We start from the raw sequence: 18305 nt of genomic DNA, 5'->3' as shown, positions 1-18305 counted from the left end.
CCAAGTACTTAGTAATACATTTTAACTATTCCTGTAGTACATAAAAGTCTTCTGTTTTATTTGAAAACATTTGACTAATATGTTTAATATGAAAGTAGTTTCTTAGCCCGTTTCTTGTCTTTAGAAAAAATGTTTTTTTTTTTTAATTTCCTCTGACAAGTATTTGTTTATAATGGTTATCTCAAGGAGGATAACTGAGTTACTATTCTGCCATCCAGCCTGATATTTAATTTGTATAAATTGGAAGCATTTCCTATAGTCATTTCTAATGTGGGTGGTTACACTCTTGAAAAGACAACCAGAATCTGGCTTGATGATGCATGCCTGTAATCTCAGCTCTTGGGAGGTAGGTCAAGGGGCTCCAGTGTCTTGGAGAACATTAACGTGGTAAGTTCGAGGCCAGCCTGAGTTACAGAATACCCTGTCACCAAAAAAAAAAAAAAAAAAAAAAAAAAAAAAATTCACTCCACCCACTCACCTCCTAAAAACAAAAGAACTACAACAAAGAAACAAGAAGAGATAATAAGAGTTAAAAGGACAGTTCTGTACCCTGACCTTCATGACCTGCTGTACTACTTCATTTTGTTGACAGTTTACTTTATCTGGTGTAATGTTGTTATGACTGTGTAGGGGATGAGATTTGTTTTTTGTTTTTTTTAACTAGTAGTAAATTGCTAAGAAAGTTGGTATCAGCAGTTAAGAGCACTGGCTGCTCTTCCAGAGGACCAAGTTTAAATCTAATACCCACATGGTAGCTCACACAACCATCTGTAACTCCAGTCCCAGAGAGGATCTGATGCCTTCTTACCTCTGTGTGTACCAAGCACACATGTAGCTCATAGATACAGATGTAGGCAAAACACCAATACACATTAAATAAAAAAGATAAACTTTATATTATGTGCCCCTCAATACATGGTTCATTTAAAGATGTAACCTAGATGCTTAAAGTCACAGATCCTGACAAAATTGAATGTGATAGTCAAGAATAATACCATCTAAGTAGTTAGGAAAAAATACCCAGTACTTGACATGGAACTCAGACCGTTGTAACTGTAATCAAAAGTAGAGAATAGGAATTCGGTATTGGTATTAAATTATTTAAAATTTGATTCTGATGTATATCTAGGATGAATGGCTAATCAAGAGGAGAATGTTAAGGGGCCCACTCATCAGTTAAGGGCACTTGCTGCTCTTACAGAGGATCCGGGTTCTATTCTCCCAAACCCACCTGACAACTCAACTGTTTGAAACTCCAGTTCCAGGGGATCCAACACCCTTTTCTGGCCTTCAAGGATACTGCATGCACATAGTTTACAAGCATATGTGTAGGCAAGATACTCATGTAAGATAGGAGCACACCTGCTCTTGAATAAGACCTGGGTTCAGTTCCCAACACTCACATCAGGGGATTCATAATCACCTGTGCTCCAGAGGGGGATTAAGTAATCTGAATTCTGTGGGCACCTGCACATACCATATACATACACCATGTACACACACACAATTTAAAAGGGATGAGAATATGGTTATGATAAGAAAGTATTTTCTTTGGTGGCTAGCATGCTGCATAGAATAAAGCTAGTTAAGGAATGGATTTATTTTAACTGAACCCTAGTTATTAATTGATATACCTCTTTTCAGCTTGAGTATATACTTAGAAAGTTTCTCAAGTCAATTTTTGTGATATGTTTTATTGAGATGAAGGGCTTGACTTGAATGTTGGTTGCTATTTTACTTGAAGCCAGGTTTTTTCAAAGTTAAGCAATTACCTAAAAAAAAATTACCTTTTTACCAAATTTGATCAATTGCATGTATACAGACATACCTCACTTCCCTCTGTTCATGCTGCCTTGAGAATGAAAGTGAAAATTGATCATTTTAAAGTGACTTAGCATCCTTACAGCCTGAATATTAACTGGCTTTAAGACATTTGTATGCAAAAGGTAAATGTTAGTCTTTTTTAAATTATGTATATGGATGTTTTATGTATATGCATTTATGTCTGTGTATCATGTATATGCCTGGTACCCAAGGAAGCCAGGATCCCCTGGAGCCATCTGTGAGCCTTGAACAGCCAGTGCTCTCACTTCTGAACCATCTCTTCAGCCCCTTCAAATGATAATCTTAAACACTGAAACATTTTTATATTTATGTGTAGCCTTCTGTTGTAGGTGTGAATCTCTCTACTTTAGTTGTATTATTGTTTTTCTTATTTTTATAATATATTCTAAGACAGTGTAAATGCAATATACATGGCCAACTTTGTTGTAATTTTTTCATTTATTGTAAAAAATTAAGTTTTAATTTATTATGTATAGTAGAAAGGTGCATTTGTCTTGGGCCACATGTGAAGGTAAAGGGAAGTAACCTAAGGTTAGCTGTGCTAAGATTCAAACTGGTATGGGTTCTACCTCACCCAGTGAGAACATACCATTGCATTACTGAGTTGAATTATGGCATTAAGGCATCCGCTTGGCTCTGAGGACTTAATAGAACTCTTCCAAGTTCAAGTAGATTCAGAGAGAGGTCACCTATTGCTGAACAAGAATATATAGTTACCTCTTGTTACTTCTTTTTATTATTGTTGTTGTTTGTATTAGTTTCCTCAGATGCTGTTTTATTTACTTTTTTAAAAATTTGAAGTGTGAAACAGAAATGCAGATTTAAGTAACTTCAGCAGGCATACATTTCCCTTTTTTGTTTCTTTGATGCTAAACTGCATGTTAGATTTTTGATCAGACATCTGAACAAACACTGGTGTGAAAAACCACCAGCCAGCTTTATTTTCACCCAGCCTTCCTCATTGTTGCCTTGCATTTCCCTTTCCAAATGCATGGCCTAGTTGAGTTTTTCAGTTCCTTCTTCCTGCTTCCTTTCCTTGGTAGCTGTGAGCACACCAGTAGATTGCATCAGGAGCTTTGGGCCCGTGAGCTCTTTTGCTCTTTTCCAAGTGTCAGATTCAGCAGTCCAGAGCCCACTGCTTGCCAGAAAGTCACCATTGCTCCGAGGCTGGCGCTTAACTGCTTGTTTTGACCTTCTGAGAGATGAGACTTTGTTTGCCAGAACCACAGTTGATAGAAACAGAAGAGTACAGATAAGAAAAAGCACGGCAATTACAATTAAGCAAATCAGCATGGCCATGTTGCTGTTGTTTTCCTCACAGACATCCTTTTTAAAAATTTCCCCATGAGTTTTGCTTGTGCTTTGAGATGTCTTTGCAGTTGGAGAACTGTTTGTGAAGACATGGGGCACGGAGGGCTTTGGTGTAGATGTAGGGGCTAAAGACACAGTGGGAGATGGTGTAGGCATGTCTGTAGAACTCACTTTGTGATCCTCTGCAGCAATAACGGGGTCTCTGCTCTTCTCAATGTGCTGTCTGCTCGTGCTGTTTTGATTAAAGGAGCCCCAAGCAGTGATATTGTTAGCCCACAGATGTGTATGGTTTGCTTTTGTTCCTGGAGACATGGAACACACTGTTGTCATTAGGAAAACAAGATGCAGGTACTGTCCTGTGTGTTCCATGCCCATGAGTATACTGGTATCTGTTGAGACAAAAATATCTATCATTAGTTTGTGGAAGGATAGTGACTCGTGCATAGAGTAATTGTAGTTCTGGGACTTGCACTTGAGATAACACAAGGAAATCAGAAATCCATGTCTACCATTTGCTATTGGATTCTTCCCCAACTGAAGTGTTTCTTTTAAACTGAATTTCCATTCCTGTTCTTAGATGACATATAAACATTTTAATTTTATTGTACATTTTGAGGCTGTAAGTTAGCATTACAAATATGTCTCAACCATATTTAACTGTGCACCATACCTTTATACATCTCTCTCTATTAAGGACAAGTCATAAACCTCAGTTTGGAGTCAGCTGCTTCTGCTTTGTGCTTGTGATCCCTCATTTAAGGCCCCTTCTTACTGAAGTGTTCACCCTCTGAGTAGCACATCCTCATCTTGTAGTAAAGGGGAATTTGGCCTAGAAAGTTTCGTTTCAAGTATAAAAAGAAGTCACAAGTGGCTTTTTTGTGGGAGAGGAAGGGTGGATGTTTGGTAGAGCCTGGAAGCAAGTGTACATCGAGCAGGAATTTGAAGTGTTATTTGGCCTTTCCAGCTGTGCCATTAAAACAGCCTTAGAATCTAGTCCCAGTGTTTGTGAATGCAGCTTCATGTGCTTATCCCACCTCTGCTGCCGTAGCTGACAGTGACTTTCCAAATAGCAGAGGTAGGGTTGCTCTCTCAACCTAGAAATCAGGAACAAAGGTTTCTTCTGTTCTCAAAGTTCTACAAAAGGCAGCCACCTTTATTGTCATTTTATGACTGGCATTCTCCCCAAACCCTCATTTTGACACAAATCTACAAAAGAAATTATAAAGAAGAATTCTTTTAAAATTTGTCATCAGACTATTAGGGTCTTAGAACACAGTGACTGTCTGTGAGCAGCTCATCTTAATATTAGAAGGCTAAAATTCAGCAGTTAGGATGTAGCCGTGGGGTAGTTCATACCCAGCACTCACCACCCTTCCCCAAAATTGAAATTCAGCTTGGGCTCAGCTTCTAGAAGCCAGTGCATAAAAAGACCAAGTCTGTTATTAGTTCCTGTTATTGACCATCTGTTTGGAGATCTTACTGGGGCTGCCATGTCCACCTCAAGTACAGCTAACCTAGCAAGAGACATTTAGCACTTTTAGCAACGTGAGTTGTTTCTTTTCTTTAAAAGATTAGCCTGCTTCTGCCTCCTGAGTCCTGGGATCAAAGGCATCCATATTTGCATGTGTGCCCAGGCCCGTCTGAGGTGTTTTATAAAACTTTGGTAGTTCTCCAAAGCAGTTTTTGAGGCAGTATCTTACTCAGAGCACAAGTGTAAGGAGACTTAGAGCAAACACTAAATTGTTCTAACACTTAATGAACAGAGTTGTCTTGTTAAGAACCCTGTGCGTTATGGATGTTATTTTCAAACTTGAGTGTGTAGGGGAGTCTTTTTCAGGTCTAGGGTAGGGCCTGAGATTCTGTCTCTAAACCATCCAAGTAGCACAGATGCCACTCTGCCCATCATACTTGAACAGAGAGCTTTTCTATGGGATAGTATATGCTGTTAGACAATACCTGAATACTAATGAGACACAGAAATAAAGACTAACAGTTTTGAGTTGCACAGACAAAAATAGCATATAGGAAATGATGCTAACTGTAAACTAACTTTTGAATTAATAATTCATACTGAGTGGAGAGGGGGAAAAACAAAAGGAAACCTGTGTTCTGGGGTCCAGATCACTGTTGGGATTATGACTATTGGTAGACACTTAAAGATACAATGCACTGACTTTGTGTAATAGTATTCAACTTCAATCTTCAAGTTGAATGATAGGATACTTTATGAGTTGTTCACAAAAAAAAGCACTTTAAATTGGGTTATTAAGAAATGTCCATCAGTTTCTACCAGAGTAGATTCAATGTTAAAATGGCTGAAAGTATGTTATTCTAATGGTATTAGTTCATTCACAATGCAGCATACATCATCTGTTCTACATGCTAGCAGTGTACTACGGGACAGATAATAGGCCTGCTGTTGATTGTCTTCAGCCAGATGTGCTGCCATGCCCCAGTAAACAAGATGCTGACAGAATGAGGCTTTCTCTAATACTACAAATGCCTGAGAACTGAGGAGCTTTCCAAATCTCTGCTTTATGGCTTAGAGACCAGGTTGAATTACCAAGGTTTTGGCTCTTTGGTTTTGTTTTCTGTCTCACCATTTTTAGTCACATTTGTAATGCCTAAGCTCTAGTAATAAGAAATGTATTTCCCTAATTAAACAAAAGAAACAAAAAAAAATCAAATGAAGCTTTTTAACTCATTTGAGTCCATGCTCAGGTCCTTCCTCGTTCTGGTTTAAAACTCCATTATTAATAATTATAAATTTCCCTAGCTCTAATTGCATATGCATTCATAATAAGATAGAAAAACATAACAATTCTACTTAGGTTTATAAATCTTTGAGAAAACACTTCCTCAACACTAATCTGAACAAAATTATGAGTGAAAAAGAATGAGAAAAGCCACATGTATGACCTACCTTACAAAATGCTCTGTCACAATCTTTATTTAATAAGCCACTTCTTTTCTTCTTTCCTTACTTAAAGTAGAATAGTTTGGAGGCTACAAAACTGAAATCTGCAGTTTTTTAAGAGGATGCGTACAGCTAGCTTTCCACATTTAAAACCAAACCACAGATGACACATTTCCTTTCCGCTGCAACTCAAACACATGTCACGTGGGAAGGCAAAAACTTGAACCGCTCTAGTGGGCCACTGGGATGACAGGAGGCTTTGTAGAGCAAATCTCCACCCCCAGAATGGGGAGGGTTTTCCACTTCATTTCTTTTGACCTTTGGCTCATTGCTTATGCCTGCTGTCTGCTTTTGAAAATGGTATTATTCAATGGACGTTATGTGATGACATCTTTAATGTGGTATTGAAATCATTTTTATACTTTTTATTTTATACCACAGACAGATTTAAAAACATAAATGTGGAGTCAGATATTCATCAGATAGGAGAATCAGTCACACACATAACTGACATTTCAAGCTGGGAACTGCAACAGTGGTTTGGACCAGAGAATGCATGCTTGCTTGCTTGCTTGCTTGCTTGCTTGCTTGCTTGCTTGCTTGCTTGCTTGCTTGCTTGCTTGCTTGCTTGCTTCCTTCATTCCTTCATTCCTTCATTCCTTCATTCCTTCATTCCTTCATTCCTTCATTCCTTCCTCAAGACAGGGTTTTTCTGTGGCTTTGGAGCCTGTCCTGGAACTAGCTCTTGTAGATCAGGCTGGTATTGAACTCACAGAGATCCACCTGCCTCTACCTCCCAAATGCTAGGACTAAAGGCATGCACCACCAACACTTAGCTGAGCAGAGAATGCTTGCAGGGTGTGATATTTGCACAAGTTCTTCTGGCATCACTTTAGATTAGACATGTCTGAAATGGATCACATTATCTTTTCCCAAGACAATTGCCCCTGATGAACTCCTTGGCTCTGTAGATGATAACAGAGACCTAGATTACAACAGATCCTCCCAATTCATATCACACTTTGGAGCCTTTCAGATTCTTGGATTTACTTTTAATTTTACTGCCATTGTAGTGATGTACCTAGACTACTAAACATCTGTACTAGCCCCCAAGTACTTCAGATATTTTAAATATAACTCTTTGATCATATCCCTCTTTTTTTTTTTTTCAAATGAGCACCACACTAACCAACTGAGTTAATTGGACACTTCCTCGTTTCTTAAAAACAAGCAAACGAACAAAAAACTTTGAATTTACATAATTAAATTTTTAACTTGTTTTAATGAGTGTTGCATGTATAAGATACTGATCTCAGGCATCTTACCACAAAGCTCAATCCCCAGCCCTCTTTGTTTCTTTTACATTTTTTATTTATTATTACTATGCATATGCGCCCATGATATTGGTGCTGGGCAGGGGAGAGGCTACGTGTGTGTGCCATGGCACAGTTGTGAAGATCAGAGGACAACTGCATGAAATCACTCACCTCCTTCTTCCTTTATTTGGTTCTGAAGTCACCAGGTTTGCATGGCAAGCACCTTTACCTACTGAGCCATCTCTCTGATCCCCTCCTTTTTATTTTGAGTCAGATTTTCATTAAATTGCCCATGATGGCTTTGAACATTTTCTGAGACAGGTTCTTATGTAGCCAAAGCTGGCCTAGAACTCACTGTGTAGCTGAAGGTGACTTTGTCTTTGTGATCATCCTCCCTCCCTCCCTTTCTCCTTCCCTCCCTCCCTGTCTCCGTCCCTCTGAGGTGCTAGGATGGCAGGCTTGTAGCACCACATCCAAATGCCAGGGATTGAACCCAAACCTTTGTATATCCATTAGACAAGTACTCACCAACTGAGCAACTAAAAGTTGAAAAACTTGCCCATATTGTCAAAAATTATTCCAAAATACTTATATAAAATGGGATGGTTGTTTTAAAACAACAAAAATGCTACCCTCCCTTCATACATTCATATTCAGTTGCCCTGTGCTAGTACCAGCCATTTTATTTTTATTTAGCAAGCAGGACAGCTGGCTCCGACACTGATTGTCCACAGAACATGGCTTGAGAAATATGCAACATCACTTATTTCCCATCTGCATCTCTCAGAACTTATCTATGTGGACTTAATACTTTAGCTGTTGTTCATTTTACCTCTCTCGTCAAGTCTGACTTCTCTTTCTTGTTAAACTCAAACTTCTTCTGCCACATTCCACCACTGAATCTTCAGTGTATCTGCACAGCTTTCACTCACCAATTCATGTTGGTCTCTCATGTTTTTCTCGCTCTGTTTTCCCTCTAGTGAGTGATGTAGAACACATCATGCAGGCTGAACACCCCGTGTCTAAAGTTCTTAAGTCAAATGTGTTTGCAGTTTTAGTTTTCCTTCTGACTTCCCAATATTTACATCTACATACACATGCAATGAGATTTGGGGTGGATGGTAGTGAATACAAAACACAAAATTCATTTGCTTCATTTATACCTCATGCATATAATGGAAGGCGAACTTAGATTTCTAGTGTACCTAAGCTTTGAGTATTGGATTTGAATTCTACCCTGGCATCCTGAGGCACTCAGGAAGTTTTTTGCAGAGTAGGAATGCCCATCCTGTATTTTTTTCTTTTATCTTTTATTATCTTAAAATATTCCTTTCATCTTAAAAATAATTCAAGTTGTCATTTTACTTGAATTGAAAATTGTTACTTGAAGGTATTTATCATATCTCAGAGATAATCAAGAGATGGGAACAGTGGGCCTGAGTTAATAGTGTTTGGATCAGGGTCCAGCTCCTTATACTTCAGGGCTTCCTTACTGTGCCTGCTTGTGTTGATTAATGTTCTTTCAGTTCTAAGCAACATATGACTGTGGGGAGCCGAGGAAACCCTGAGTGAATGTGTGATGACCAAATGAAGTCCTAAGTGAATGAGTGAGTTGTTTGAATCCATTGGAACGGCAAAGCCTTCCCACCACCACCACCACCACCACCACCACCACCACCACCACCATACATAGACCCATGGTGAGGCTCACTAGGATGCAGAGCCTTCCTTTGGTCCCTAAGGATGTTGGCAGTGTGTGCAAAGATATGTGTTTACCAATAATTGACCAGTGTGTACCAAATATAGCAACTGCAGCTTTCTTCTCCTTCATCTGTAATGCTCAAGACTGTTCACCTGCAGAAGCCTCCTACTAAGACTGCCTAACCTGGCTGTATATAATAAACATCCTGAGGACCCAGGTTGCTGCAGTAGTTAGTGCTGCTCCATCAGAGCGTGCATAACCCACCTGACTCCAACTTTTCTGTATGTGCATCTGTGTCAGACCTTTCTTCATTCCCTCACTGCCCCAGTCAGGTTTTCAGGACCCAGCCAAGTGGATGTGGTATATGACCTAATGTGGTTTAACCAAAGCATGGAACTTATTAGCTTACACAGCTGAATAGTCTGGGGATAAATCTAACCATGGGAGAGATTATTATCTATGACTCAGATTATGGCCAAGACCCCAGACTGTCTTTTCATTTCTCAGCTCCTTCTCCTCAGGTTTTGAGACATGCTTTTCCATCATACAATTCCCAGGGCTATATGTTTTCTTAATCACAAACATGGGGGAAGGCTCTCCAAACCCCAACAATTTCAACTAGCCTGTGAACTGGGCCCCTGACTTTGCTGTCCTGACTTGAGTCTTTGTGTTCGTTGCCAAGCCACCTTCTGTTCAGGGTCAGGTAAATGGGTTGGCTAAAGCTTTGGGACATCTTTTCCAACCACTGGCTTCTCTGAGAAATGTGGTGCACTTAGGGGCCTTCAGCCTGTCCACTGCCTTCCTTCTTTCTACGTGGGAAGATTTGTTGTTATTTTCAGAATTCTTAAGGGATTCATCCCTTCTCTCTTTGTCCTTATTGAGCATAATATCTGGAAAATATAAACATAAATCTACACTTTGAATAATTGTTTTATATCATCGTCCTCTTTAGAAAGTTATTCAGGCCAGAGAGATGGCTCAGCCTTTAAAGGCTAGGCTCACAACCAAATATAGGAGAAAATTAATCATAAAAATTTTAAAAAGGGCCTGCGATTGATAGCGGAGAGGGGCTTAGTTCTGCCTCAATTCAGTATACCAGATTTTGTTGACTCCCCAAGGAAGACTTTACCCCCTCTGAGAAGTAGATCAGGTGTAGGAAGGGTGGGGGAGGGAGGGGGAACTGGGGTTGGCATGTAAAATGAAAAGTAAATCTTTTTTAGATAGACAGACATTGGATGGATGGATGGATGGATGGATGGATGGATGGATGGATGGATGGATGGGGCCCTACAGATGGCTCAGCAGGGGAAGGTGTTTTCATTGCAAGCCTGGCACCCTGAGTTCACTCTCCAGAACATACATGGTAAAGAGAGAGGGAATGACTCTGAATCTTCCACAGGTGTGCTGTGTTGTCTTCTGGCCTCCATATGCATACACCTGCTCACATGTGCACATACACATAACTAATAAAGGTAAAACAAAAGAAAATAGATTTATATTCTGTACATTCAGAAAGCTTAACAATGTTTATCCTTTTTGTTGCCTTTCCTAGGTTCAAAACTGGCCAAATCAATGGTGATTTGCTGATATACCATGTCTTGCTGACTTTAAAGCCATATTATGCAAAGCCATATGAAATTGTAGTGGACCTTACCCATACTGGACCTAGCAATCGCTTTAAAACAGACTTCCTCTCTAAGTGGTTTGTTGTTTTTCCTGGATTTGCTTACGACAATGTCTCAGCAGTTTATATCTATAACTGTAACTCCTGGGTCAGGGAGTACACCAAGTACCATGAACGGCTGCTGACTGGCCTCAAGGGCAGCAAACGGCTTATTTTCATAGACTGTCCTGGGAAGCTGGCTGAGCACATAGAACACGAACAACAGAAACTCCCTGCTGCCACTTTGGCTCTGGAGGAGGACCTAAAGGTGTTCCACAATGCTCTCAAGCTAGCTCACAAAGATACCAAAGTCTCTATTAAGGTAACTTCCCATCTGTTTTGAATGATTTATTGCTATTCTTGATCAAACAGGTTATAGTCTGACCTCAACAAGTCTTCTCAAGTTTCATATCTGATATCAGTTACATCCAGATGTTGGGAGACCAAGATTTCTGTCTTTATTGTGGTCCTGCAACAGGTGTGAAAAGTGCACACTTAAAAGACACTCTCATTAGGCAGTGGTGGCACACGCCTTTAATCCCTGAAACTCACTCTGTAGACCAGGCTAGCCTTGAACTCAGATCCACCTGCCTCTATATCCCAAGTGCTGGGAATAAAGGTGTGTGCCACTAATGATAGGCACAGAATTCTTGATCCTTTTTAAAGGTTAATTTTTTTTCTGATAGAGTTGATTTCTTTTGATAGTATTTATAAGTAATTGTTAAATAATGTAATATATAATAGTAGTAACATTTGAATGGCAAACATTGTGTGTGTGTGTGTGGGGGGTGAATGAATGAATTGTAGTATAACTGGAATTTAATTCTCTTCCTCCCTATCATTTTTCAGGTTGGTTCTACTGCTGTTCAAGTAACCTCAGCAGAGAGAACAAAAGTTTTGGGGCAATCTGTCTTTTTAAATGACATCTACTATGCTTCTGAAATTGAAGAGATCTGCCTTGTGGATGAGAACCAGTTCACCTTAACCATTGCAAACCAAGGCACACCACTTACCTTCATGCACCAGGAGTGTGAAGCCATTGTCCAGTCTATCATTCACATCAGGACCCGCTGGGAGCTGTCACAGCCTGACTCCATCCCTCAGCATACCAAGATTCGACCAAAAGATGTCCCTGGGACACTGCTTAATATTGCATTACTTAATTTAGGCAGTTCAGACCCTAGTCTACGGTAGGTATTTCTCTCTCACACTTTCTTTTTTCTTTTTTCCTTTAAGTTCAGTTCAGGTTAAATAGTGTATCACTGTTCACTAAGAGTGTCATTGTTTAGACAAAGAAGGCCTAAAGTTTAGTGACTCAAATGCATTACTACTTCCTACCTACTTTACTTTAGTAAAATTCTCTAAAGAAATTTTATGTTTCTCTTTTGCCTCAGTGGCTGAAGCAACATGACAAAAAGGATGTCATCTGTTGGAAAGCAACACAGAAAACACACACATTGTGTCATTGCTGTGGCCCTAAATTAGCCTTCAGGTGCTGTGGCCAAGTGCAAGACAGTGTATAGCTGCAGGGCTGAAGCAAAACAATTCTGGGACTTAGTGAATGGGGCACCTAAACATTGTCTATTGCAGATTCAGCTATGGATCCCATGAAGGAAAAACACCTGAACCCAGAAGGGCAGCTATGGTAGAAACTAGTACCATTGGCCCTAAAATAAATGTTCTGTTTTTAAAAATAAAGAAAAAAGAAAGAGATCTTTCCCTCCCTACCCCACTTTTCCCTCCCTCCTTCCCCCATTTTTCCCGTCTTCCCTCCCTCTTTAAATTTTGTTCCCTCTGAGCACCAGATAGTTGGTTCTATTTCGACATTGTGATCTGCTGTTAGCTGCCACGTCGGCCTGTAGAGCCAGCAGATTTGGCTTTGGTGTGGAGCTGCTATTTTTCACTTCTCATGCCTGAACTCTCCTTTTTGGTAACAGTAGCATGCCTTCCTAATGGGCCTGTAAAAGCTTGATAAGTAGCATTTGTTACCAGATAGCACAACACTAGCGAGTATTTTCTCCCATCCCTTTTCTCTCCTTTGTCCCCATTTCATTTTTCTTCCCTCTCCTTTTCATGTTTGGATGAATCTTAGATATCTTGGGAATGTCAAGATTTTGACTAATGAAGATTGAACATTCCTAATCTAAAATCCAAAATGCTCTAAAATCTGAAACATCTTACATACTTTGTCCAGAATTTATAACATGTCATTTTTTATTAAGATGGGTTCTCATTATGTAGCTCTGGCTGGCCTAGAACTTGCTGGGATTAAAGTCACTTACTACCACACTCAGTCCATTTCAGAGTTTTTTAATTATAGGTGCTCATTTTGCAAAATCTGTATAAATACTTCAAACCCAGACACACATCTGATCATGGTTATTTGAGATGAGAGATACTCAATTTGAATCAATTCTCAGACTCAGGAACTCTTAGGATATAGCATAGCTTAGGCTTCATATTGGACCTTTTAAGCTTTCAGGATTTCCTTTATTTAAAAGGAAAACTATGTCCAGTACCATGGCTCTGTGGTAAAGGAGTTCATCACCAAGCCTGACAGCCTGTGTTTGACTACCATTGTGGAAGAAAAGACTGACTCCAAAAAGTTGTCCTTTGACCTCCTTGTCTGTATCCTGGCACATTTGTGTCTGCACATACACACATACACTCACTCACTCTCTCTCTCACACATACACAGACACACACACACACACACACACATACACACAGACACACTCACACACACAGACACGCACAGACACATACACACACAAATGAAATTAAAAATTTAAGTCAGATATGGTAGCATATACTTTTCACACCTGAATGGAAGATACACACACAGATGCATCTCTGTTAGTTCTAGGCCAGACTGGTGTACGTAGCAAACTCTGGGACAGCTAGGGCTACATTGTGAGACTCTTGTCTTGGGGGGCAGGAGGAAAGATTTTAAGATCAATAATCAAATGAATTTTACTTATAGGCTTCATGGAATCCCAGAAATGGCTCACTAGATTTTATGTATGCTTAGCTTCTCTTATCCTGGAAGGCTCTCTGATATAATACTCCAGATTACGGGGGCCCAGGTGTATTATTTTTGTTGTTTTTAATGATTTATTTTTATGAGCATTGATGTTTTGCCTACATGTGTGTCTGTGTGAAGATTGTCAGATCCCCTGGAACTAGAGTTACAGACAGTTGTGAGCTGCCATGTGGGTGCTGAGAAATGATCCCTGGTTCTCTGGAAGAGCAGCTAGTGCTCTTAACTGCTTAGCCATCTCTCCAGCTGGGGAGTCCAGTTTTTATAGCCCTTAGATAGTATAAAATAGCATCGGCATAGTATGAGTTTCTGTAAATCAATGAAAGATAAATAAATTCATAAGCAGTGACATTAGTGTCCTTATTTTTAGGATAACTGAACTATGAGCCTGGTTTTACTTCTCAATTCTGAATAGTTTTTCATTATTTATAGATCAGGTTTTCTGGTTTTAGGGGTTGGGTCTTTCTAGCCTGGAATTTACCATCCTCCTGCCTTGGCCTCCTCAATACTAGGATTACAGACCTGTGCTACAATGCCTTGCCCTCTGACATCTTTGTTAACTAATGCCAATGTATCTCACTATTACTAGTTTGAGTGAAATTGTACCATTTTTCTAGTGATGAAGCAAGCAGATAATTTTCACTTGTTGGTAAAGCAGAGGAAAAAAAAAACACTTAGGTAAATACATTTCCGTGGCTTTTTTCCTTCTATGTCACAATGGCAAAAATTCAGAGGTAATGAAAACCTGAAATTTCCTGAGTAACCCAGCAGTTTGTTTTGCTGCATTTTAAAATTGAGCTTGATATTTGTTACTTGGGATGGGATGGGGTGGTATGGGATGGAGTGAGATGGGGTGAAATTAGGAATGGGGCCATTATTTGGAATGCTAGGGATCAAATCTAGAGCCTCACACATATAAGATAAATAACTCCACTACTCAAGTTCTTTAAACTTTTCTGATTTGCTTAAATATGTCTCTATTTATTTACAGCTCATCTTTTTTCTTCTAATAGACCCTAGATAAAGTATGATTGGTTTCAATGGTTATATATAATAGAATGAGGTCACAGAGTGGAAGATGTGACTATATCTTTTTAAACTACAGTTAACAGTTTTAACCTCTAGTTGGCAGTGAAAATTGTAGGACACACAGGCACTTCAGGGATATCCTTACTTCAACATACCACATTATAATTTGATTAAATGCTTCCTTTTAAAAGATAAAATAAAGATCTCACTGACTGTCCTGGAATTCTCTGTGTAGACCAGGCTGGCCTCTAACAGAGATCCACCTGCCTCTGCCTTCTGAGTGCCAGGGTGAAAGACGTGCACCTTCCAGGCTTCCTTATCTCTTATTCTCTATTTAACTGTATTGGCCAGAGAGTAACTGGGAGCAGAGTTCTGACTTTACTGAAAACACCTTTATTCTGTCATTTGTTCCTATTGATCCACTAGACCCAAATCTTTGCTGTTTATGTTCCTGTAAAAGTTTCTAGAAAGGCCTACACCTGCCTTCCTGTCTTAGGAGGGAATCTCGTGGCTCTTATGGCACTGATGTCATGAGTGTCTTGTTCCCAGCTTGCTCTACATTATGCCTCTAGGCGATCGTAACATTGAAAAAGAATTGAGTGTGCTTTGTAATTAAATTTTGAGTTATATGTTGTGGGGAAAATGGAATTTCAAAGAAAAAGGAATTTTAAAACAATCTCCTTTGTATTTTCTCTTAGGTCTGCTGCCTATAATCTTCTGTGTGCCTTAACCTGTACCTTTAATTTAAAAATTGAAGGCCAGTTACTAGAGACATCAGGGTTATGCATCCCTGCCAACAATACCCTCTTTATTGTCTCCATCAGTAAGACGCTTGCAGCCAATGAGCCACACCTCACCTTAGAGTTTTTGGAAGAGTGTATTTCTGGATTTAGCAAATCTAGTAAGTAATGATTTTCTTTAATAGTCAAAATGATGCTAAGACAATTCAAAGAAAACTTTTTTGTTTGAGAACTTACCAGTGATCTTTCACTTACTATATTTTAACTTCTTAAAAACTTTCCTCCCCCCCCCCTTTTTTTTTTTTTTTGGCCTGGGTACTCTGTAGCTAAAGGAATTCTGAAAGAAAATCTTGGTGGGATACACAGAGAAATCAATCAGAACTCTGGCAGGAAGCACAGGGAGCAGGTGGGACCCTCTTGCCTATGGGCTGCTCGAAGGATTTCCTTCCTTATTTCAGCTTTATGAACTTGAGCATTTCTTTTCATAGACAAGAATTGCACACATCTCCTTGATTTTAAGGAAATAGTTACTTGTCTTTTCTATAGTTGACTTTGAACTGTGGTTTTTATTTGACATTGGTGTTTCCTAAAGAGTGTCATGGTGGATAATGCTAGATCCAGAACCAGCCTCAATTTTGTTTTAATACGTCCTGTTAGTTTACTGTCTACTCTTTTTATCTGCCGCCTCCATCTCCTGTAGTAGCATAGGTGATGTTCTTTGCCTGGCCTCCTTCATTCCTGTCATTTTCTTCTCTCCTTCTCCCTGTAATAATACATGCAGCTTTTTCCTCCCTGCTTTCTCATTCAAACACATTTCTTAATATTTCAGGGTTAGGTGATTAAATGCTTTTAACAAGTCATCATGAATATATCAGATCTGTTTTGTTGTGGTTTCTTGTTTGTTGATTGGTTGGTTTTTGCTTTGAGGGACAGGTTAGTTTGTTTGATCAAATGAAAGATATAGGAGTACAATTCTTGATAAGAAATTATAAGTCTGGCAAAAGAAGAAAAGTACAAAGCTTTATTAATAACTACAAATGCTTGAAAATATTTGAGTGAACAGGCATGTTGTGTTCCTGCATAAACAACTTTTCTGAGATCATTTCAGATTTAATGCAACCCCATTAAAGTAAGCATGGAATTTGAAATTTTCAAATGCTATACAAAATAAATAACTGAGAAAATGTTGAAAAGAAAGGAAGTACAGACTTGATATTACGGATGTCTTCACGTCTGTGCACATTTTAATAGCTTGGTAATCAAAACACGGATGTCCACAAGTCAGCAGACAGATCCATTTAAGAGAAGCAGACAGCTGAAGCTTCACAAACTGCTTGGGGAGATGGAATTCATCTAAATGAGTTTGGGAAATGAATTAAGTTAGGCCATCTACACTAAAAGATACCAAAATGACTTCTGGCTATATTTAAGAGTTGAATATAAATCTAGAAGCATTAATGAAAGAGGTGAGTGCATAGTTGCCTTTATGTGAGTAGAATGGATGAAACAAACACAGGATAGAAGCAAAGTAAATGATGAACAGATTGGCTTCCTGAGACTTTGGAATGTCTCTACAAAAAATAAAACAAGGCTTCTCTGTCTACCCTGGCTGTTTTGGAACTTGGTCTGTAGACCAGGCTGGCCTTGAACTCAGAGATCCACCTGCCTCTGCCTCCCTAGTCCTGGGATTAAAGGTATGCGCCACCACTGCCCAGATGAAGAAATAATTTTAAAAGTCAGTAAACTGAACCAGGAGTAGTACTGCACACCATGCCTGATCTACAGAATAAATTCCATGATAGCCAGGGCAACAGAGAAACCTGTCTCAAAAAAACAAACATAAAATTGTACTAAAACATATACAGCATAAAATTTAGCATTTTAACCTTTAATTTTTTTTTTTTTTTTAAGATGAGGTCTCTTTACATAGCTCTGAATGTCCTCAAACTCATAGAGTTCTACATGCCTCTGCCCCCCTAGTACTGAGATTAAAAGCATGCATATACCACCATGCCTGGCCATTAACATTTTCTTCCCTTTTTCTAACTGAAACTTTGTATCCAATCACTTTTAATGTCATCATATTATTCTATAGTATGGAGCAACTTAATTTGTTTGCTTGTTTGATTTTTCAACTCTTTTTTTTCTATTAAGTAATGTTTTATTAAATTCAAAAGTAGGCAATGTAAATACATGGCAATGGATGTCATGAAAGGTCACTTTTGGTGAGGGACAATATTGAGTGAGAGCGGGTTCTGGACATCTAGAAGATAATTTCATAGTGTACTCACCATCAAAGCTCACCAATTAATACCTATACCTACTCACTTTAATGTCCACACACTTTACTATAACAAGATACACCTTAGTTTTAAAACATCAACATAAAAAAGTATGCTACAAACATCTCACCTGTGTGTGTGTGTGTGTTTGTGTGTGTGAGTGAGTGAGTATGTGTGTGTGTGTGAGTGTGTGTGAGTGTGTGAGTGTGAGTGTGTGTGTGTGTGTGTGTGTGTGTGTGTGTGTGTGTGTGTACGTACTACAAATCTTTTCTTTCAACCTCCCCTCCATTTCTTCATGATAAAATCATTGCTGGGGCTACAGAGGTGGATCAGCAGTTAAAATTACCAGCTGCTCTTCTAGAAGTCGTGGGTCTGATTCCCAGGACCCATGTAATGGCTCACAGCTATCTGTAACTCTGATCCCAGGGTATCAGTCAAGCATGTGGTACACAGATACACA

General features: G+C 39.1%; 2 protein-coding genes across 8 annotated transcripts in view; one reads left to right on the top strand and one right to left on the bottom strand.

The window, feature by feature from the left end:
- Positions 1-18305, top strand: part of Nf1 (neurofibromin 1) — a 234785-nt gene that overhangs the window by 182717 nt on the left and 33763 nt on the right. For all 7 annotated transcript variants that reach the window (XR_007834242.1, XM_051179832.1, XM_051179829.1 and 4 more), the window contains 3 exons: positions 10644-11076; positions 11604-11944; positions 15522-15724. Coding sequence is in view for 6 of the 7 variants with exons in the window: in XM_051179832.1 (XP_051035789.1) it covers positions 10644-11076; positions 11604-11944; positions 15522-15724 (977 nt within the window). In the remaining variant the exon portion in view is untranslated. The remainder of the gene's footprint in view (positions 1-10643; positions 11077-11603; positions 11945-15521; positions 15725-18305) is intronic.
- Evi2a (ecotropic viral integration site 2A) lies at positions 2246-6290 on the bottom strand. The gene is made up of 2 exons (XM_051179835.1): positions 6080-6290; positions 2246-3545 (listed from the first exon to the last, which is right to left on the bottom strand). Exon 2 carries the CDS (start codon positions 3529-3531, stop codon positions 2842-2844), a length of 690 nt encoding a protein of 229 aa, XP_051035792.1. The 5' UTR covers positions 3532-3545; positions 6080-6290; the 3' UTR covers positions 2246-2841.

The sequence above is a fragment of the Phodopus roborovskii genome, unplaced genomic scaffold (genome assembly GCF_943737965.1).
Source record: "Phodopus roborovskii unplaced genomic scaffold, PHOROB, whole genome shotgun sequence".
Taxonomy (NCBI): domain Eukaryota; kingdom Metazoa; phylum Chordata; class Mammalia; order Rodentia; family Cricetidae; genus Phodopus; species Phodopus roborovskii.
The sequence above is the reverse complement of the archived record's forward strand: the minus strand, read 5'-3'. Positions and strand labels throughout refer to the sequence as shown.